This window comes from Bos taurus, chromosome 3, assembly GCF_002263795.3.
Source record: "Bos taurus isolate L1 Dominette 01449 registration number 42190680 breed Hereford chromosome 3, ARS-UCD2.0, whole genome shotgun sequence".
NCBI classification, from domain to species: Eukaryota; Metazoa; Chordata; class Mammalia; order Artiodactyla; family Bovidae; genus Bos; species Bos taurus.
In genome coordinates this window covers 15,048,307-15,071,728 of record NC_037330.1, presented here as the reverse complement: position 1 = coordinate 15,071,728, position 23,422 = coordinate 15,048,307, and the positions used below count along the sequence as shown (strand labels likewise).

The 23,422-nt window shown below is 42.3% G+C and overlaps 1 protein-coding gene across 3 annotated transcripts in view; it reads left to right on the top strand.

Annotated features, from left to right (window-relative positions):
• The window catches only part of DAP3 (death associated protein 3), a 41,439-nt gene extending 19,504 nt beyond the window's left edge, over positions 1 to 21,935 (top strand). For 2 of the 3 annotated variants that reach the window (XM_005203648.5, XM_005203647.5), the window contains exons 2-13: positions 3,867 to 3,918; positions 8,380 to 8,502; positions 9,832 to 9,933; positions 11,796 to 11,904; positions 12,040 to 12,132; positions 13,180 to 13,310; positions 13,997 to 14,077; positions 14,164 to 14,322; positions 14,983 to 15,042; positions 15,469 to 15,558; positions 19,209 to 19,326; positions 20,228 to 21,935. In XM_005203648.5, the coding sequence (XP_005203705.1) occupies positions 3,877 to 3,918; positions 8,380 to 8,502; positions 9,832 to 9,933; positions 11,796 to 11,904; positions 12,040 to 12,132; positions 13,180 to 13,310; positions 13,997 to 14,077; positions 14,164 to 14,322; positions 14,983 to 15,042; positions 15,469 to 15,558; positions 19,209 to 19,326; positions 20,228 to 20,313 (1,194 nt within the window). In that variant the 5' untranslated portion in view covers positions 3,867 to 3,876 and the 3' untranslated portion in view covers positions 20,314 to 21,935. 3 annotated transcript variants of the gene reach the window in all.
• Positions 21,936 to 23,422: the final 1,487 nt, after the last annotated feature.

Below are 23,422 nucleotides of genomic sequence, written 5' to 3'. Positions count from 1 at the left end.
GAAAAAAATTCTCTTTGCTATTTTTTTTGGTTTTGTTTTTGTCACTGAGTCATATCCAACTCTTTGCAACCTTGTGGACTGTAGCTCACCAGGTTCCTCTGTCCATGGGATTCTCCAGGCAAGAGTACTGGACTGGGTTGCCATTTCCTTCTACATGAGACCTTTCCAACCCAGGAATCCAACCCACATTTCCTGCATTGGCAGGCATGTTCTTTACCACTGAACTACCACGGAAGCCCCTCCTCTTTACTATAGTTTTCCCCACAGCTTTTAAATATGCAAATAGATAGCATATTCAAAAGCAGAGATATTACTTTGCCAACAAAGGTCCGTCTAGTCAAGGCTCTGATTTTTCCAGTGGTCATGTATGGATGTGAGAGTTGGACTGTGAAGAAAGCTGAGCGCCGAAGAATTGATGCTTTTGAACTGTGATGTTGGAGAAGACTCTTGAGAGTCCCTTGGACTGCAAGGAGATCCAACCAGTCCATTCTGAAGGAGATCAGCCCTGGAATTTCTTTGGAAGGAATGATGCTAAAGCTGAAACTCCAGAACTTTGGCCACCTCATACAAAGACTTGACTCATTGGAAAAGACTCTGATGCTGGGAGGGATTGGGGGCAGGAGGAGAAGGGGACGACAGAGGATGAGATGGCTGGATGGCATCACTGACTCGATGGACGTGAGTCTGGGTGAACTCCGGGAGTTGGTGATGGACAGGGAGGCCTGGCATGCTGCGATTCATGGGGTCGCAAAGAGTCGGACACAACTGAGTGACTAAACTGAACTGAACTGATACATACATTGTAATTATTCAAGAAATGAATAACTGTATAGCATTCTCAAGTTTCTTTGGCCAGAGAACATTGATGCATCTTATGACTAGTTTCACCAAACTCATTTTGTGAACTGCTGCTCTAGAACTTTTGGTTTTGAAACACAGCAAAGCAGCCTGGAATCCCACATGTAAACAGGAGGCAGGCCAGTGGAGACCATGCCAGGCTTGTTCACCGTTGAATGCTCTGTATGATTGGTCATGTAGAAGCATGTCACACGTTTTTTGGAATGACTGAGTTAAGGCGTGCTTTGACATCTTTATTAAGAAGTTAACTTTTCTACACTTCCCAGACAAGGATCCATAACAGCATTGTTTGGGATTCCCGTTTTAATTTAAAGGAAAGCTTTCACAATATCTAGAGTCCTTTATGTCCTGCAGATGAAGGGCGTGGGTGTCCTTAAATTTCTTGCAGCTGGGACCCACGCTTGACTTCCAAATGGAACAGTACATCTACAAAAGGAAAAATGATGGCATCTACATCATAAATCTGAAAACCTGGGCGGAACTTCTGTTGCAGGTCGTGCCATTATTGCCATTGAAAGTCCAGCTGATGTGAGTGTCACGTCCTCCAGGAAGCTGTGTTGAAGTTTGCTGCTGCTCCTGGAGCCACTCCTGTTGCTGGCCGCTTCTCTCCTGGAACCTCACTAACCAGATCCGGGCAGCCTTCCAGGAGCCACAGTTTCTGGTGGTTACAGCTGCTCACAGAGACCTCTTACGTTCAGCTGCCCACCATTGCTCTGTGTAACACAGACTCTGCAAAGAGGAGAGGAGAGTGGACATTGTCATCCCATGCAATAAGAAAGCTGACTTGGTGGGTCTGATGTGGTGGATACTCACCCGGGGAAGTTCTGCGCATGCATGGCACCATCTCCTGTGAACGCCGATGGGAGGTCATGGCTGATCTCAACTTTTACAGAGATCCTGAAGAGACTGAAAAAGAAGAGCAGGCAGCAGCTGAGAAGGCTGTGACCAGGGAGGAATTTTACGGTGAATAGACCCCTTCGGCTCCTGAGTTCTTTGCTGCTTGACCTGAGGCGGCAGACTGGTCTGCAGGCGTGCGGGTGCCATCAGTGCCTATTCGGCAGTTCCCTGCTGCAGCCTGGAGTGCGGAGCCTGCCTGAAGACCACTGTGCAGCTACCACCGCTCAGGCCCCTGAAGACGAGGGCGCGACCACTGAGTAGTCTTAAGCTGTTCTTCCACAAGCTAAAATGGAAAGAGGTTGATGGAAAATAAACTGTTTCTAAAAGAGAAAAAGTAAACTTGAAAACTAAAAGGAAATAAAATTCATAGGAGTTTACATCATCTCTTAACTGTACTATAAGCTCTTTTGAGTCAGAGACCATAACAGCTTTGTTCACCATCTTATTCACAGGCCCTGGCATATAACAGGTGCTGTGTAGCCGTTGAATAAATGAGTTCAACTTTATTATCTACTAGTGAATATTGAGAGTTGCATTTAAGTATTTTAAACAGTTTTTTACTTCACATGATTAAGGTTTTTCTGTTAAATATTTCCAGCATACAAATGTGGAGAAGGCCCTGGCACCCCACTCCACTACTCTTGCCTGGAAACTCCCATGGACAGAGGAGCCTAGTGGGCTGCAGTCCATGGGGTCGCTAGGAGTCAGACACGACTGAGCAACTTCACTTTCATTTTTCACTTTCATGCATTGGTGAAGGAAACGGCAACCCACTCCAGTGTTCTTGCCTGGAGAATCCCAGGGACGGCGGAGCCTGGTGGGCTGCCGTCTGTGGGGTCGCACAGAGTCGGACATGACTGAAGTGACCTAGCAGCAGTAGCAGCAGCAGCATACAAATGAATAAACATAACACATATGGCATAAAAATAAAAAAAGCAAATGATCATATATTCATTATCCATCATTTGAAGTAGGTCATTATAATTTTCTTTGTGTCAGTCAGTCACTTCAGTCGCTCAGTCGTGTCTGACTCTCTGCGATTCCACAAACCGCAGTACACCAGCCTCCGTGTCCATCACCAACTACCGGAGTCCACCCAAACCCATGTCCATTGAGTCGGTGTTGCCATCCAACCATCTCATCCTCTGTTGTCCCCTTCTCCTCCTGCCCTCAATCTTTCCCAGCATCAGGGTCTTTTCCAGTGAGTCAGCTCTTTGCGTCAGGTGGCCAAAGTATTGGAGTTTCCGCTTCAGCATCAGTCCTTCCAATGAACACCCAGGACTGATCTCCTTCAGGATAGACTGGTTGGATCTCCGTGCCCTTCCCCAGTCTTGTCCCTTTATCTCTTCCCTAAGGGTAAATACTATTCTAAATATGTGTTTATCATGCTCCTTCTCTTTCAGTTTTACTACATACAAGTGTATTCCCCAAATAGCATTTGTGTTTTGAGTTTCATACGAACTATATCATGTTCTGTATTAGAGCTCGCCCTCAGTATTAGTTTTGAGGTCCATCTATGCCATACATGTAACTGCACTTTACTTTTGTATGGCATTCCATTGTGTGACTGTCTCGGTTTACACACTCTTTTATATCAGTGGACATTTGTGCTTTTTACAGTTTTTGATTATTCATATTCTACTCCTATAAACATTGTAAGACATATTTTTCAGTGTACCTGTATATGTGTTTTTCTAAAATAAATACAGAGTAGAATACCTGGGCCATAGTTATATACCTTTTCAACTTTACAGGTAATTTCAAATTTGTTTTCTAAGATATTTGTATTTCTAGTTCCATTGACAGTGTAGGGAAGTTCCCAGTGTTCCCCGTGCTCTAGCATTTGCTGTTGTCTTTTTAATTTTTCTCAATATGATGATTGTGGAAGTCTTTTTGTTGTGGTTTTAATTTCTATTTCCCTGATTTGTCATCAGGGTGAAACTCTTCATAGATTTACTAGCCATTTGTATTCCCTTTTCTGCGAAATACCTGTTCATGTCCTCTGTTCGTCTTTTAATCAGTGTCCAGGCAGTCTTTATTCTAGATACTAACCCATCATGCAGATATCTTTTCCCAGTTGTGGCTTACCTTTTCACTTTTTTTTTTTAAAGCACAGGGATAATGCTGAAAGGAATGACAAGGCTTGTCTCCAGGGTCCATAAGGTGAGTCCTAACTGACCTAAGTGCTGTGTGCAAACTGTCTTTAGGTGGATTTCCTTTCTAAATTGATTGTATCCAGAATAAAATGCTCTGGTGAACTTGAGCTGACTGACCACTCAAAAGCATTCACAATTCCTTTTCTCTGCCATACACATCACTCCTAACTGCCCTAAAAATCCAGTAACAGGTCTTAGTAGAATAGTTGTCCTTGGAATTTTACCCTATCATAAAACATTTTTTAGTAGATAAATAAGCTTAAGCACAGTTGTCTTTATTAACTTTTATTATTCTCTAGTTCTCATCCCTTAATGAAGTATTGAAAAAAAAAGTTGCTAATTTCTGATAGTTGATTAAATAACAGTCATATATAAGAAGGATGATTCTGTTACTTTACTTCATTCTCTCATCTAATGAGCAAATAGTTTTTCAGCACATTCCATGGGGCAGATGCTCGGGATTCTAAGATGACTCATCTCACTAATAACGGTTTCTGTTTGTTGGGCATCCATTATGTGCCAGACACTGTGCTAAGTGCTTTGTTTCTCTTAATCTTCATGATCAACCCATAAGGTAGATAATATCTTTGTTTCACAGATGCAGAAATTGAGGATTAGAAAGGCTAAGTAACTTGCCTGAGGTAACATGGTGTGAAGTTGTCGAGCCCACACTAGATGGTGGATCTGTCTGACTTAAAAGGCTATGACCTTAACCACTCTGCTGTATTGCATTTTATGGCCCATGTTTTTCTTTCAGACCTCCAAATCCAGTAGCAGAATCATGATTAAATGATTCTGTCATAGTATGGTGAAGGCACCTAACTGGATTAGTAGGATCCAGAGGTAATCCTAAAGAGCTAAATCCTGAAGGATGAGCACTGAGCAGAAGGGCTTAGTCACTCCCATCTGATCATTTAATTGCAGATTTCCTTAAAAAGGAGTCCTTCCTCTTATGGGAGTCATCTTTTCCCCAGAGATTCATGACAAACCTCTGTGCATAAAATAACCCATTTTTATAAAACAAAATGAAAGGAGATATCAACAAATGGATGGACTCTGGCCCCAACTAATTATATTAAAAGGCTACAATTTCTTCTTCCTAATAGCAGACAAGAAAGTCTTGAGTCCAAACTGCAGAGGAATGTCAGTGAGAAAATTGTATGCTTTCTGTAGATTGGTTTAGAGGAACCTTTATTGGCTCATGAATGCTCTCTTTCAAGAACTGCGTGATTTTCATTCTGGAACAGTGCAGAGGCAGCTGTACATATGGTTGTTTGCCCTGGAAACGAGAGACTAGCTGGGTGATGCCATGTATCACACTAAGAAGGAAGGAGTCCATTTTGTTAGCTTTTAATTTGCTGCAAAAAAACACTTAACTAAAATGTCATAGGTTTCTTGTAGAAATAGCACCACCTAGTGGTCTTTGAATATAATTTCCCATTTGAATGCTACTTTATTTGGAGACATGTTTTCTCTGCAGTAGAACTCAAAAAATTTTATCAGTAGTAAGGTGCATTGTCCAGATGCTGTGTTGAGATAACAGGCCTCGAATTCTCATTGGCTTAACTCAGCACATGATACTGGTTTTTGTGTATTTTTTGTGTGTTTTGTGTCTGTGCTTTGTTTTGCTATTGCTGTATTTCCGAAATGATTATCAGGCAGGGAATTCCCTGGCTGTCCAGTGGTTAGGGCTCTGAACTTCCCCTGCAGGAGGCACAGGTTCAATCCCTGGTCGGGGAACTAAGATTTCACATGTTCTGCGCTGCAGCCAAAGAATAAAAATTGGTTTATAAGCAGATATGGGGGCTTCCCTAGTGGCTCAGATGGTAAAGAATCTGTTCTCAATGTGGGAGACCTGGGTTCAGTCCCTGGGTTGGGAAGATCCCCTGGAGTAGGAAATGGCAACCCACTCCAATATGCTTGCCTGGAGAATTCCGTGGACAGAGGAGCCTGGCAGGCTACGTTAATGAGATTGCAAAGAGTCGGACACGACTGAGCGACTGAACTGAACTGAACTGATCTCACATTGTAGATTTGTTTGCCACAGCAGAAGAAAAAAGGGAATTTTTACCCATTCTTAGCTGCCTGACTAGAAGTGACCCAAGTTATTTCCATTTAGAGCTTATTAGCAGAACTAATCGGAGAAGGCAATGGCACCCCACTCCAGTACTCTTGCCTGGAAAATCCCATGGACAGGGGAGCCTGGTTGGCTGCAGTCCATGGGGTCGCTACGAGTCGGACACAACTGAGCGACTTCCCTTTCACTTTTCACTTTCATGCATTGGAGAAGGAAATGGCAACCCACTCCAGTGTTCTTGCCTGGAGAATCTCAGGGACAGGGGAGCCTAATGGGCTTCCGTCTATGGGGTCGCACAGAGTCAGACACGACTGAAGTGACTTAGCAGCAGCAGCAGAACTAATAATGTGACCCCAATCGATCTGCCAAGGAGGCTGGGAGATTAGCGTATTTAGATACGTGATAAACACTGCTGTCTCTGCATCCTCAAAGTTGCAGCAACTGTATTACTTTACCCTGTTACTTTGTATTTGGTTGGCCAAAAAATTTCCATAAGATGTTACGGAAAAACCTGAACGAACCTTTTGGCCAACTCAGTATTAATGTATGCGAATCTGGTTCAGAGGTTTGTATGTGCAGTTCACCAAGCTGTAGTGTAGTGCAGTTCACTCTCAGTTAGCTTGATGCTATATGTACTCCCCCATCACATGTCTCTGGGAAAGACTTTTTATTCCAGGGCACGAGCATGAAGCGTTTGTGGTACATTATGTACTCGGAGAAGTAGACACAAAGATGTACAATACCTGATCCCTTCTCTTCCAAGTGTGTGTGGCCTAAAATGGGAGACAAACTTACATGTAAGATAGCATGATAAAGATTTTGGAGTCAGACAGACTTGGATTTGGATTCTGGTTTCAATACCTACCAACTCAATGACTTTAGACAAAATTATCTAATTTCCCTGAACCATGATTTCCCTCATAATAAAGTTGTGTAATTCTCTACCTATCTTCTAGGATTCTTAGCTCAAAAATAATGTGTATATGTGTTGCCTAGCATTTTTTAGGTACTCAGTTAATGAAAACCATGAATGTAGTTCCAGGCAGAGTAAAAATGCATGCAATACAAAGAAAGTGCTATCAATAGAGAGGGAAAGATAATTGCTTTTGCCTGGAGGTGTCTGGCAAATCTTCACAAAGGATATATCATTTGAGATGAGTCTTAAAGGATGAGTAAGATTTAAATAGGGAGAGAGGGAAGTTGAAGTAGAATGAGCAGAATTATAAAGGCATAAAAGTGAATAACGTGTTTTAGCATAGTTGGCTGGCTAGAGTATGGACTCTATAAAGGGGTGGGACTAGAAAGGTGGGTTGAACTTACAGCAGTGGCCTTCGTTATCATATTAAGGACTTTGAGACTTATTTTAACATAAGTAAAGAATCATCCCAACTTTCTGATTAGCTGAAGGTGAAACCTGTTTGGGAGGACAAATCTTTTGGACTGTCAAAGATTCAAAGATACTAGTTAAAAAGCTGTTACGGAGTTAAAGGTCTTATAAATGGATAAAAGTGTTACAAAAGGTGGTATAAAAATAATATACATTTTCTACACTCATGCAGCTGCTTAGTGAGACTGAATATAAATACAGGCAGCTTTCCTATTACCTATTGACCTAGCAAGCAACTCTCTTACTATAACCATCTCTCACACCCCTGTCCTCCTGACTCTGCTGGATCCGTACTCTAATCTTTCTCTTGTAACTGGCATCTCTTTACTTATAAACAAGGCCTGTTATCCTAACTCAGCTTAGGAGTTCTCCAGTTAGCTTTTTCTTGGATTTATCTCCTGAAATTGCATCCTCTTCCCCAGCCTTCCCCCAGTTTTGAGGTTTCCATGTGCAGTTCACCAACTTGCCTGTAGAGCAGTGTATTTTCACTTAGCTGGATGCTTTACGCACTCCCTCATTACTCGCCCTTAATGAAAGATTCTTTATTTGGGCAGAGCTAGCCAGCACATTGTTGCAGGAAGTGTAATTATACCTGACAAATAGGAACATTGCACTAATCCCCTAATAACTGAGGTGACTAGGATTACTAGACAGCTGGGAATTGTACAGTACTGACCACCATTCATCACTTTGGGCAAGAGCATTAAAAGAAGTTTCCTGAGTCTAGTTGTTAATGGCTGAGCTATACTCCTGAACAGTCTCTAATGGAATTGTTTCCATGTGGGACAGCGCCCAGACATAGCAACACCAGCTGGAACAGATTCAGAGTATGAATAATGTGATTGGACTTAGAGAATTATAAATAATAACAAGGTTCTGTTTTACATAAAACTAAAATGCATGTTAGTAATATTTTCCCCTGTTGCACATCTGGCTTTAAACCTCAGTGTTGTAGCAAGCACAAAAAGCCTAGTAATTTAAAACTAAAATGGTTTCTTTTATAGTTGGACCCTGGACGTTTTTCGCACTTAGGGACCCAGGCACCCCAGTGCCCTGTTGCTCACTTGGATAACCAGGTTCCAACTGAGAGAACCAGAGCTATTTCCCGCACTCTTGAGAACGATCCGGTAAGTTGCTAATGTGTATATGGATTTTTTTCAGGGCTTATAATTTGTTTGCCATTGTTTTATGTATCAGGAAAACTGAAACCAAAGGAAGGTAAGCAGATATACATACAGTCAGACAATGTACCTGAGACAGCATTCTGGAACCTTCATCTTCCCCATCCCTATCTGATCCTCTAGTAACATAACTCAGGCAGCTCAGCCTGTATCTGTTCTGATTTAATGCCTGCCGTTGAACTCACTTCATGCTGTCAGTTTTGTTATATATAGAGTGGGTACCTAGTAAACAGTTAAATACTCAATATCTTAGAAGTTAAATTTAGTAGTTATTGTTGATCTTACTGTATGATGGGTTAGCAAACTTTTCCTTCAGGGACCAGATAATAAATATTTTAGACATATGAGCCAAAGTGATCTCTGTTACAGCTGCTTAGCTCTGCCATAAACAAATGGCTGTGCTCCAGTAGAACTTTATTTATGAAAATGGATAGCCAGTCATAGTCTACCAACCCTGGTTTGGAGAGTCCTAAGAAATCAACTTACATGCCCAGGATCACATGGCAGGGCAGGTCCAGAACACAGTCTTCCTAGTAACCAATCTGGTTGCATTTTCTACCTCAGGTCCCATTAGGCTAAACACTTATTTCTCATTCCTCGGTATTATTGTTGCCTCTTATAAATGAAATTAGTTGTGTGATCTGTGCCTAAATGTGAAGGGAACCAATAGTTTTTCTCTCCTTTTTGTCCCTACCCTTGCCCCCTGAGTTGCCCCATCTTAACATATGCTGCACACGTGGAATGGGAAAAAAATAACTCATTACCCAAAACACCATCTCAGCAGGGTGTGTTGTATTTATGTCTCTAGCGTTCATCTACTTTCACAAGCACAAAATGAAATAGGATAAGTGAATGAAGTCATTGAAGTGTCTTTCAGCTTTCCCCTGTAATTGTAGTCCCTTTATCTGCCAGTTCCTCTGGGGTTTCTATGGCAACAGTGGCATGCAGAGGATCTTGTCACGTGATTGGAGCATCTCTATACACAGCACAGAAGAATCCAGATGGCAAGAATTGTCTCTGCTGCCTCCACATCTAGGGTTCATGTTGCTGAGCAACTGGCTGCATCATTCAGGCCAATATAAGCTTTGTGTTCAATACATGCACTGTGGATTTGGGGACAATAGTGAACATTTTTGTCTAAGATAAGAAATTAAAGAATAGAATATCTTTTCCAGCTCTGAGAACTGTTTCCTCAGTAGCGTCTAGAAAGCCCTTGATGCTTTTTCAAAGTCTTTGTCGCTCTCCATTATACTTGTTTGCATTTTTATTTCCTAGGCCAAGCATGGGGAGCAGCACGTGGGTCAGCACTACAACATATCCATCCAAGAACTGAAGACCGTGTTCCCCCATGGCCTGCCTCCTCGCTTTGTAATGCAGGTGCTCAAAACGGGAGGGTTTTGGAGGGAACTTGTAACACAAGGTGTTGATAGCAGAGGTGTAGCATTAAATGAGTAGAAAACTAAAAGATTTAATTTGAATCTTTAAAAAGATAAATTCAGCTATTGATTATTTTTTGTGAATAGTGCTGTTGTTATTATTTTAAGCAGATCTGAAGTTAACGAGTTTAAATCCTTTTTGAAGCCAGGCAAAATATTCTTAAGTAAATAAATAATACCCCACTCTTTTTTCTTGTGTTACCCAACAGGTTTCTAGAAACTTCAGCCTTCAAAAATTGTTAAAAATTAATTTAATATTTGCTTTAGCAAGATATCCTGAAAATAGTTAATATGTGTAGAAAAACAAAAACGTATTCATGAGTCAGAAACAGCATATGGCTTAGATGCATCACTCATTGTTCTTCAGTCTCATGGGTTTTCAGAAAATAGTTTTGTAGTCATAACGTCAACCCAAAGAGTGTGATCTTGGGTTGCCTTAATAGCCAGTGAAAGAATTCAGTTAACTGGAAGCAGGGTTTATTGGCAAAACTGGTTCTTTGGCTAATTCCTGCTTAATTATTTTCAGTCTCAGAAATTATTCCTTCTTACTGAAATATCAAACTTGACTGTGCAGGTGATATTTAGCTTAGAAGCCAGAGGATGTCATTTCTTCAGTGTGCTTCATTTCAAGAAATCAGATGAGACACCAGTAAAGGAGCTAATTCTCGACCATAGACTCTCATCAAAATTTTTGTTGTTTGGAAATAGGACACAATTAGAAGAAATCATTACTTTAAACTGTTCCAAGACATTCATAGTGCAATCTCTAACGTGGTTCTGAGGGTCTAACTGTATCCCAGGTTGCTTTCAGAATGGCTTACCCACCAGAGCTTTGGAGGGAATCACTCATTCTTTCCACAGCTTCCATTTATGTAAAAAGCCAACCCGCTCGCTATTGTCTGTGTATTTAGTACTGTCATATTGCCTAATAACAGCATTTCTGTTTTAATATCTGTATCATGTTTTTGAAGTTTTCACTTTTTGTTAAGTTTGAACTTACCTGTCAAAGTCCTCTTCCAATCCAGTTGTTTGGTTAGGATTTAAAAAAAAAAATCAACATTATTTTAACCTTTATCTAACATACTTGTAAATAGTATTTGTTAGATATTTATTTTTATCAATACACATCATTAAATACTTTATTTGCAAACCATTTTCACACATATCACTGCTTCCAAAATTTTTCCACCAAACTATTCCTGGTGGCTAAAAGGGGATTAATTTTTTTTAAAAAGGAATTAATTTTGTGTGTTAGTTCTCTGGTATATCTATATGCTGGTATTGTCAAGTATGGCCTCATAGCTGAGGCAACTGGTCACACCTGCTCCTGAGCTGGTACATATATAGTTCAGAGAAAAGTATAGGTGGTTACAGTGAGATCTAGCTAAAAATAAATTTTAAAGAATTAACAGGCTTTATGCCATCAGCTGATTTGATGATTAGCATGTATCAGATACCTTGTTCAGCATTTTACACACTTGTAATATTTGTATCAACCTTAAGTAGTGTGCATAGTTATGTTATGAGACATCAGAATTTTTTATAAATTTCAATTAACTAATGCTTCATTTACAGAAATAATCAAAAGCTGACTGTTATGTGCTCAGTGTGGGATGATGTGTTTTAATTTTTAGCTAAATTACATGGTTAAATTTTCGAATTAAATACCAACATCCTTTAACTGAGTAAATGAAGAGTAGGCAGTTTGATCCTATGGTTGCTGTATTAGGCTCGGTGTATATTACCAGAGCTGGCTAGACTTTCCAGCCCCACCCTTTTCTCCCTCTTTTCCCGTCTTGTTAGGTGAAGACATTCAATGAAGCTTGCCTGATGGTAAGGAAACCAGCCCTCGAGCTCCTGCATTACCTGAAAAACACCAATTTTGCTCACCCAGCTGTACGATATGTTCTCTGTATCCTTTCTTGCTTGCCCGGGCTGTCTGAGCCAGTGCTTCCTCCCTCAAATGTGGGAAAAGAAGAAATGCTTTATTTCTTGACAGTGGAAGTGTCCCTTTTGGTAGTGGTTTCTTTAACAGCAAGTGCTTTAGATGGCGAAAAGGGAACAGGAAAAACCCTCAGTCTTTGCCATATTATTCATTTCTGTGCAAAACAAGACTGGCTGATACTGCATATTCCAGATGGTAAGAACTTCCTCCCCTCACTCTGTTGGGGTTAGTTATTCTGTTACTGTGGTGGCACTGTGACTTCAGTTTTCTGGCAGGGCTCCGCTCCAGAGGCAGATTGGTGTGAGGTAGTTCAGGAACCTTTTGATAATAGGAATGAAGTATTTTGGCCCAGTGGTCCTCTGGGTAACGCAGGCCTCTGGTAGTTACCTGATGCCCATGAGCATGAACTCCCACCTTTGTGTTCACCACAGGCTTTATGCCATCAGGTAACAACTTTGAGACCCACAGAGCCTTTGCCATGGTACTGCTTGCCAGCATTCTGGGTTGTCAGCATGAAGTTTAAAAATTACACTCTCTCACTTCATACACATCCCTCCTTGTTTTGATTCTTTAGTACATAATTTTACTTATTTTTGACTGCACTGGGTCTTCGTAGCCATCTGTGGGCTTTCTCTAGTTGCAGCGAGCAGAGCCTACTTTTCGTTACAGTACATGGGCTTCTCATCGCAGTGTGCGGACTCAGTAGTTACAGAGGATGAGGTTAGTTGCTCTGCAGCAGGTGGAATCTTGCCAGACCAGGGGTCAAACCCGTGTCCCCTGCATTGGTAGGTGGACTCTTAACCACTGGACCATCAGGGAAGTCCCTGTCTCCTTGTTTTGTTCAGTGTTGTTTGCATCGACATATTCTAACTAAAACTGCCAAGAAGCTAAGGTGACCTTTAATCCATTTGTTCGTGTATTGTGTATAGTGATAATATTTACTATGAACTAGACACTTTCCCTTTTCACTTTCATGCATTGGAGAAGGCAGTGGCACCCCACTCCAGTACTCTTGCCTGGAGAATCCCAGGGATGGGGAAGTCCGACGCACAGAGTCGGACACGACTGAAGCAACTTAGCAGTAGCAGCGGCAGACTAAAAAATAAACCTCTGAAGCAGGAAGGCTTTAAGAAATACATATGGGAATCTAAAGTCATCTCCCGTAACAGAAAGGGGCATGGAGTATTTTGAGTTGAATACACTCAGTTCTACCTAGTTTGTTTTCTTTTGCCTTTTGATTAGCTCACCTTTGGGTGAAAAACTGCCGGGATCTTCTGCAGTCCACCTACAACAAACAGCGCTTTGATCAACCTTTAGAAGCTTCAATCTGGCTGAAGAATTTCAAAACTGCAAATGAGCGTTTCTTGAGTCAGGTGACTAGACTCCCAGAAGTTTGGTGCTGGACAGTCCTTAAGATTTTATCTTCTTTGTGCCCTAAGTACCAGTAGACTATGGAGAACTAATATTGTAGTTGGGGTAACTATACCATTTTTTCTTTCTTTCATACATTTATTCACCGTGAGTTCATACCCTGAAACTCATTTATGCATGAGAAATAGAGGCAGCAGTAAGCTGTCTGCATCTGGTGTGTAGCAAAAGGAAGTCCAGACAGATTCATTGACTTTTCCAAGGTGACAGCCTAAAATCCTCTAAACAAACATTTCAACTACATAATTTTTTCCAGATTGGATCTTTTAGGAACCAGAAACAGATTTGTAAAATTATTTTTAAGTGATTCTTGTTCACAATCTCTAGGCTAGGGGTTTTCAACTCTGGATGTAAGTCAGAATCACCTAGGAGCTTGTTAAAAATTCAGATAGCAAGGCTTCATCCTGGGCCTTTTTAATCAGAATCCCTTATGTTTTTTCTTGTGTTTCTTTATGCTCCAGGCAGAAATGGGCTAAAAATCATTCCACTTCCTGCCAAGGTCTCTTACTCGGCTTGAAAAATAGATTAAAGCTGACTGCTAATAACCTCAACCTCCTACCCTACCTTCCTAGCTAGGGATGGGTTCATTCTCAGGCTAAGTGGCCTTTTTTGGTCTTTGTTTTATTTTTAGATAAAAGTTCAAGACAAGTATGTCTGGAATAAGCGAGAAAGCACTGAGAAAGGCAGTCCTCTGGCAGAAGTAGTTGAACAGGTATTTAAAAGAGACGGAACGTGTACTCTGTCATAACCAGAGAGCCTCTTGTAGCACTGCAGTCCACCGTCTCTCTTCCCCTCCAGGGCATAATGCGAGTGAGGAATGCCACAGATGCAGTTGGGATTGTGCTTAAAGAGCTGAAGAGGCAAAGTTCTCTGGGTGTTTTTCGCCTCCTGGTGGCAGTGGATGGAGTCAATGCTCTCTGGGGAAGGACCACACTGAAAAGAGAAGATAAAAGCCCGGTAGGAAAACTAAGTTTCTCTATTTTGGTTTCTCTGATTGCAGGAATCATTACATATGTAGGCTGAGACATAGCCTTTTAAACCAGGCAGTATATTTTCTTGCTTTTGGAATATATGAAATAAGACGTATAGTGAAAATAGTATCAGGACAAGGTGATGCCATGTTCTATCATCCGCTGAACACCAAGAGCATGACAGCAAAAGCTGTGTTTCCTTTTCACAATTTTTTCTATTGTCTTTTCAAAATGATGTTCCGTATTCTAAGCAGAGACGATCAGAAGCATCAAGGTAATAAGTGGTTTGGGGCAGTGGTTATTTTTTCTACTGTTTTTAATCTCCAGAAGCAGGGCAGTTTGAGGACCAGTGGCCGCGTAGCTTATCCCAGAGTTGTACCTCCAGGTACATAGTTATGTAGTTTGTTTTTTTTTGGCCATGCAGCATGGCTTGTGAGATCTTAGTTCCCCAGTCAAGGATTGAACTTGGACCCTTGGCAGTGAGAGCATGGAGTCCTAACCACTGGACCACCAGAGAAATCCCAGTTGAGGATTTTTAGGTTGTTGTCAATGCAGCTATCTCAGGAGAGCATCCAGGTAAAGCAAGTAATGTTCTCTTCTCTCCCTCTCTTCTCCTTCTCCCTCTCACACGTTGACCAATATGCAGATTACCCCGGAAGAACTAGCCCTTATTTACAACCTGAGGAAAATGGTGAAAAATGATTGGGTGAGTACATACAGTGCCTAACACGTTTCAGAAAAAAACGTATTTTCATTTTAAAGATGTTTGATTGCTTCATTGCTAATACTTAACCAGTCTCTAAGTACGTGGACAGAAAGTTCTTTTATCTTATTTAATGTCTGTAATTTGGCTTATCTCTCCACTTGACTGGAGTACACTTATTCAAAAGCATTTTTTTTTTAAATATTGGCATAATTTCACTTTACTGCATTTGTTCAAGGTGTTTTTATTTCTTACCAACTTTGGAGAGGATTTTGATAAATTTAAGATCATGTAGCAATTTACTGTCAGGGTCAAATCACAAATTAAAATTTAGTTGCCATTTAACTGTTATATATGATTAAAAAAAATCTGCAGATGATTAAAATGCATTTTTCTGTCTTGCTGAAATTCAGCTTTTTCTTCTTTCAGCAAGGAGGTGCCATCGTGTTGACTGTGAGCCAGACTGGGTCTCTCTTTAAGCCCCGGAAAGCCTATCTGCCCCAGGAGTTGCTGGGAAAGGTCTGATCACAGAAAATTTGTTTACTTTAGTCATTCTGTCTGAAGATACACACATATATATATTGGGGCATAATTTCAGACTTGGAGAAAAATCATATTCCTCTGCACTTTAATTAGATTTCTAAAATGTTAACACTTTACCATGTTTGCTTTACTCTTTCTCTCCATCTTTTTTTTTTTTTTTTAATTCTGAATTTTGTAATAATAACCTGAGATACTCTTGTGAGTCCCTTGGACTGCAAGGAGATCCAACCAGTCCATCCTAAAGGAGACCAGTCCTGGGTGTTCTTTGGAAGGACTGATGCTGAGGCTGAAACTCCAGTACTTTGGCCACCTGATGCAAAGAATTGACTCATTGGGAAAGACCCTGATGCTGGGAAAGATTGACAGTGGGAGGAGAAGGGGACAACAGAGGATGAGATGGTTGGATGGCATCACTGACGCAATGGACATGAGTTTGAGCAAGCTCTGGGAGTTGGTGATGGACAGGAAAGCCTGTTGTGCTGCAGCCCATGGGATCGCAAAGACTCAGACATGACTGAGTGACTTAACTGAACTGAACTGAACCTGAGATATGATGCCCTCTTTTATATCGTGAAAGTGAAAGTCGCTCAGTCGTGTCCAACTCTTTGCAACTCCGTGGACTACGCAGTCCATGGACTTCTCCAGGCCAGAATACTGGAGTGGGTAGCCATTCCCTTCTCCAGGGAATCTTCCCAACCCAGGGATCGAACCTGGGCCTCCTGCATTGCGGGCAGATTCTTTACTAGCTGAGCCACAAGGGAAGTCCCAGAATACTGGAGTGGGTAGCCTAGCCTTTCTCCAGGGGATCTTCCTGACCCAGGAATCGAACTAGGGTTTCCTGCATTGCAGGTGGATTCTTTACCAACTAAGCTATCGGGGAAGCCCTCGTTAATATGCATATTTTCTAAAATCAAAGAGACTCTAATGTATAAACACATCCCAATTACCAAAATCAGAAAATTAACGTTGACTGTTACGTATATAGTACATTCTGATTTTGCCAGTTTTGTAGCGTCCTTTACAGGGAAGGAGGGTCCTGGACGATGCACTGCACTTACTGCCCTGATGCTTTAGTCTCCTTCAATCTGGTGCAGCACCTCAGTCTTTATAACCTCCATGTTTATATCCTGTTCTTGAGGAGTATATGCTAGTTGTCTTATGTTGGGTTACTTTATGGGTTTGTCTGATGTGTTTTTCCTGAGTATATGGGATGTTAGAAGTTATATTGTGCCTTCTCAGTGCATAATATCTGAACGCACGTAAAGCTTATTTCTCCTCTTACTGGCAGTATAAACTTTGAACACTTGGTTAAGGTGATGTCCACTTTGTCTCCTTAACAAAGTTACTCTTTTCCCTTCATAATGAATAAATATCTCATGAAGATATACTTTGAGACTATTTCTCAAGCTGCCCCTTAGCAGTTTTAGTTTTCATTAGTGATTCTGCCCTAAATCACATGACAGTTAGAAGATGGATATTTTCTAGCGCCATCATTACTACTAAATGTATATCAGTTGACCCTCTCTTATATTTAAGAATTTTCCTTTCTGCATTATATATTTATATATTTGTTGCTACACATAAGAGTGTGGATTCTTATTTAATGGATTCTAAAAGTGGCACAGTGGTAAAGGATCTGCCTGCCAATGCAGGAGACACAAGAGACAAATGTTCAATTCCTAGGTCAGGAAGAGCCCCTGGAGGAGAAAATGGTAACTCACTCGAGTATTCTTGCCTGTGAAATTGCATGGACAGAGGATCCTGGCAGGCTACAGTCCGTGGGGTTGCAGAGTCGGACGCGACTGAACATGCACACACAAACCTTGACTATCGTTCTTTATTTTGGTGCTTAAGTTACCCCAGACTGGGCCAGTAGGTGCCCTTGAAGCTGGCTGCTCTGTCCCTTTAACACGTCGCCCTCGTTTTTCTCCATACGTCTCCTCCTCTGCCCCCGTCTTTTCTAAGCACTTCTTAGGCACAAGAATATGTTCTAGATTCACCTTGTATTTTCCATACCCCCGTACTAAAATCAGCCACTTCTCCAAGGAGCTTTGGTTCATTTTGGAGGAGGATGGTATTTAGAAACCAAGACCTGAGTGCGAGGTATACTTATTACTACTAGGATGTGGGTGTCCCTTCTTCCAGGCCCTCTAGCAGAGTCAGCAAGTAGATATATGCACTATTTATATATACATACGTACATACATGTGTATATGTTCTGTACACATGTGTTTCTGTATACATAAGCACACACATCTGTATCTGTTTCTCTACATTAAAAAAAACAGAAGTCTGATACTTGTAATTCCAGCTAGCATCACAGCATTCATTATATCCTTCTTGCTTTCCATATTTGAAAACCTCATCTCCAGTAGGAACTCTGTTCTCATTCACAGTGTATTTACATATTAGCTCAATCTTAGATTACAGAAAAAGTAATTTCAGAACTGCTAACCCTTGCCTCTCTATAAGTAAGAAGTGGGTTTGTTTTTTTGTCCCCAGAATATATTAGATTTGGTTCTTATTGTACAGCACACATATCAGGGCAAAGTGCTGCACACACAACTACAAAGCATTTTGGGGGAAAAAAGCTGTTAAAAAGTTCCACTGGTTTAGTTATGCAGTCCTGACTTGAGGAACCTACACTGGCAAAGGAGCTCTGGCCTGACAGGGCCTTCTTGATGGTGGCTGCCCAGCTTTCTGCAGCCTCCTCTTAAGATCAGCCTGGGGACTGGGACGGCCTCTGCTCTCAGCAAGCCTCGGTCTTGGCCATTTCCTTGCCAGACATTAGAACACAAAATTTTTTTTCCCTTTTATTTAGTTTCACTATGTTTCAGAGCAGTTTTCATCTTTAGCCTAAGGGTCTTTGGGCTCTCCTGATAGCTCAGTTGGTAAAGAATCCACCCGCAATGCAGGACACAGTGGTTTGATTCCTGGGTCGGGAAGATCTGCCGGAGAAGGGATAGGCTACCCACTCCAGTGTTCCTGGGCTTCCCTCGTGGCTCAGCTGGTAAAGAATCTGCCTGCAATGGGGGAGGCCCAGGTTTGATCATAGGAAGATCCCCTGGAGAAAGGAAAGGCTACCCACTCCAGTATTCTGGCCTGGAGAATTCCAGGGACTGTATAGCCCATGGGGTTGCAAAGACTCAGACAGGAGCCAGAGTCTTTCTTCAAATACTCTATCCGCAAGTTAGTTTCTCTTAGCTTCCCTTCTCCCTTCAGTGTTATGTTTGAACTTTAAAATACAATTTGATTCATTTGTTTCAGTTTATATGCCATTCAGGATCTTTTCCCCCACTCCTTGTCATTTTGTTTTTTTTTTTGGAGTATATGAACCATCAAAACTATTGTTGACTGTTGAAGTTAGAACTCCAAAAAGTTGAAGGTTGTATATGTTTATGCGGGTATACTCTCAGATAAGTGGCACCCCCTCGCCCTGTGTCTCAGGCATTATCTCTTTTTTAAATACACTGTGTGTGGTCATGTAGAACAACAGTAACCAGCCCCAGAGAATGTGAAATCAGGTGGAACAGAACAAAAGCAAAGACCTTACCCTCAAAAGTGTTTAAATAAATACCAATTTGTCACTTAACGAATACTATTTCTTTATCCTTTTTCTTCTCCAGGAAGGATTTGATACCCTGGATCCCTTTATTCCCATCCTGGTTTCCAATTATAACCCAAAGGAATTTGAAGGTTGTATTCAGTATTATTTGGAGAACAATTGGCTTCAACATGAGAAAGGTCAGTTGCTTAATTGTTTCCTCTCACAGAAGAACCCCACTGAGACAGAACCTTGATTTCTTCCCTCAGGAGCAGCCTGTAATTTGTTTTTCATCTTTTTTCCCTTTTATCTTGATCTCTTCCTGGCTGATTAGATGGTGAAGAAAGTGTGAGGTTGGCGGGTGGTTATAGTTTAATTTATATGAGACATTATCTCTCTCCCCGAATTCTTGTATTACTCTAGAATAAGGTGCTTGTGCTCATAGAGGAGCCACTGGAGAGCTTCCAGGGGCTTAGCTGCTGCCACACTCTCGCTGTTGCACCTACTTAGCATTCAGCAAGCCTGGATTGAGAGGCTTACGTGCTGGGACACCCACAGAATGACTGAAACCATGTGAGGAGTTACTCCAGCACCAAACCAAATCCTTGCCATACCTGTCCTAGTATCTGCGTATGAAAGTGTGCCAGCTGCTCATTCTACGCTTGCCCTTAGTTCTGGGGTGTGTGGGGTAGGGGTGGAGGAAAAATAAAGGTGTTTCTGTCACTAGATGATAGAGAATTACCTGCAAATTGGGATGGTTATTAGAGGAATAAGGGGGAGTGTATAAAGTCACTGCAGCATGATGAGTTAGGAGGCACCATGGTGAGATTTCACAAGAGCCCTTCAAGTCCAGAGTATAGTCTTGGAACAGCGGGAGGGTTAGATGCTGGTTGGAGGAACAGAAAGAAAAGAAAATTATGCATAGAAAAAATAATACTTGGGTGGGGGGCATTGCAGAATAAAGGGTCTAGAAGTGAGGTCTTGGGAGTATTAATTACATCAGAATATAACTTGGATAACGTAGCCTCTGACTGTAGATTTTGCTGAGTAACAATGCTGCAGGAGAAATCTGCCAATTATCTATGTTTGATTCTATTTTAGCTCATACAGAAGAAGGGAAGAAGGAGCTGCTGTTCTTAAGTAACAGGAATCCCGGGCTGCTGGAGCGGCTCTGTGCCTACCTCTAAGCCACGGTCACAAAGTGCATGGAAGACAATGGATGTTTCTTTAATGGACCAGTCAGATGGGAGGCCCCGCGGTATACAGGAAGAGCAGCCGGCGCCGGTACACGTGGAGCCATGGGACTGCAGTCAGCTCCCAGCCTCTGTTGTGGTGGGTTCCTTGTACTGGGCCTGTGGTGGCAACAAGATGTCCTGAAACTAACACCGGTTTATTAGCTGTGGTGTTCACATTTTAAATAATCATGTAGCTTTTCCTTAAAAATTAAGTATGTTTCTTAAAGTGTTGTGTTATAAGATGGAAAGAGCCTATTTGGAATTGGCCAAATTGAATTTCTTTGGCATTCTGCTTATTGAGGGTCTGAAGAGACTAAATTCTACAGAAATTTTCCAGTCTTTATTCAGTTTATGAGATTGGGACTGATAGCTTGACTTATCTCTCCCAGACCATTCACTTCCTATTTACTTTTATCATGGTCCCTAAGAAGTTTCCTCAAACTCCAGACAAGTGTGGCAGTTTTGTATGGTACAGCCCCTTTCTACAGCTTCCTGAAAGAAATAAGTTCTAAACCCCCAGAGCAGGGGTCCCCAACGGTAAGGATCTAATGCCTCATGATCTGAGATGGAGCTGATGTGATACTAATAGAAATAAGGTGCACAGCAGGGCTTCCTGGTGGCCCAGGGGTTAAGACTCTGCCTTGTGGTTTGTGGGACGCCGGTTCAGTCTCTTGTCCGGATCCAGCACGCCACTGGGAGACTAGGCCTGGACGTCACAGCTACTGAGCCCGCACTCCAGAGCCAAAGAGCCACGGCTCCTGAAGCCGAAGCACCTAGAGCCTGTGCTCTGCGACAAAAGAAGCCACTGCAGCGAGAAGCCCTCCCGCCCCGGTGAAGAGCAGCCCACACTGAGCGCAGCTAGAGAAAGCCGCGCACGGCACAAATAAGTGGAGTGCACAGCAAATCACAACGTGCTCGAATCCGCCTGGACCTATCCTGCCTCCCCTTCTTCCACCGTGGAAAACACTGTCTTCCGTGAAACTGGTCCCTGGTGCCAGAAAGGTTGGGGACCACTGCCGCACAGCACACACTGTATGGAATGAATTAACACCTTTAATCCATGTATTAACAGAATAGTAGTATCTGTTACCAGCTTTCTGAGATTTGAGAAAACAGAGACTCACATCAGTTTCAGAAGAGTCTGGTTCTCACCAGGTCCACGTGGCTGGTTATAGTCAGAAGTTTGGTTCCCACTTTTTGGGCTTTCCCAGGTGGCGCTAGTGGTAAATGCAGGTTTACCACGAAACCTTGCCACCTGCCAGTGCAGGTTAGATGTAAGACACGCCAGTTCCATCCTTGGGTCGAGAAGATCCCCTGGAGAAGAGAGTGGCAACCCACTCCGGTATTCTTGCCTGGAGAATCCCATGGCAGAGGAGCCTGACGGGCTACCGTCCATGGAGTCGCACAGAGTCGAACATAACCGAAGTGACTTAGCACAGCCACTTACTAGCTATCTGTCTTACCCTATTTCCTTCTCTAATTTTACCTTATCTCTGTTTCACCTTATGTAAAGGCAATAATAATGCTAAACTTTCAGGGATTTTGTGAGAATTAAATCACATGATATATGTCAAGTGCCTCACAGTGGGTCTGCATTAAATGACAGGTAGCTACTGTTTATAACTTGGATTTTATTAATGCTTTATTTGAAAAATTACTATGATAGAGTCTGAATGTATATCAGGATTTTTCATTAGAGTCTGCTGTCCCTGTCCCTACCCTAAACCACCTCTTCAAGGATTCCCTATCAAAAATGAAACTCCATCCCTGACCAACCCCCAGTTTAGCTAGACTGATGGTATAGCAGCATCAGACAGCACCCTTACAGAGACTGTTTAACCAGCTGCCACAACTGGAAAGCTTGAACCCATTTAACAGATGCTTTTTATTGAATAATATGGTTCTGCTTCTCTGACTGATGCACCTCCCAAGCCTTGAGATGTACCTTTTCAATAGCTCAAATGACTTCTTCCTCTCCATCCTTATTACATAAGCCACCACTTCTTGTTTGAGTTGCTGTTATCCTTTGCTGATTTGTTTCTCTGCTCCTAACTACTCCAGGCTCCTCCCCCAGCCCACCTTCCACCAGGTTGCCTCAGCGAGCTTCCTAAACAGCACCGTGCAGTTCCCTGAATGCCACTCAGTGGCTTCACTATGTCTTTATGTTTGCCAAAGACCCTAATCCTGGGAAAGATCAAGGCCAAGAGGAGAAGGCGGCGGAAGAGGAGGAGATGATTACACAGCATCACTGACTCGGTGAACATGAGCTTCAGCAAACTCCGGGAGGTAACTGAAGGACAGGGGAGTCTGGCATGTTCCAGTCCAGGGGGTCGGAAAGAGTCGGACATGGCACGGCAACTGAACAACAATGCATTACAAAGTTCAAACCATACAGAAACATTTCCTGGAATATCAGGTTCATTTCCTCTCAGCTCCCTCAGTCAGTTAGTTCAGTCGCTCAGTCGTGTCCGACTCTTTGCGACCCCATGAATCGCAGCACGCCAGGCCTCCCTGTCCATCACCAACTCCTGGAGTTCACTCAGACTCACGTCCATCGAGTCAGTGATGCCATCCAGCCATCTCATCCTCTGTCGTCCCCTTCTCCTCCTGCCCCCAATCCCTCCCAGCATCAGAGTCTTTTCCAATGAGTCAACTCTTCACATGAGGCGGCCAAAGTACTGGAGTTTCAGCTTCAGCATCATTCCTTCCAAAGAAATCCCAGGGCTCATCTCCTTCAGAATGGACTGGTTGGGAAGCAACCAAATTCTAGAGAAAAAATTCTAAAAAAAATTTTAAACACAATAGTGTACTTACTCTTTTATACCTTGATGTTTCTGCATATCTTAGAAATTGTCAATTTTTCTTGTAAATCCAATGCCTGCTCTAAGGAACTTAAAAAGAAAAGGAAGGAATTCCCTGGTGGTCCGGTGGTTGTTAAGAATCCGCCTGCCAATGCAGAGGGCACAGGGACCATCCCTGGTCCAGGAAGATTATCCATGTGAGGGGCAGCTAAGCCTGTGTATCACAACCACTGGGCCCGCGCTCTAGAGCCCCTGCCCTG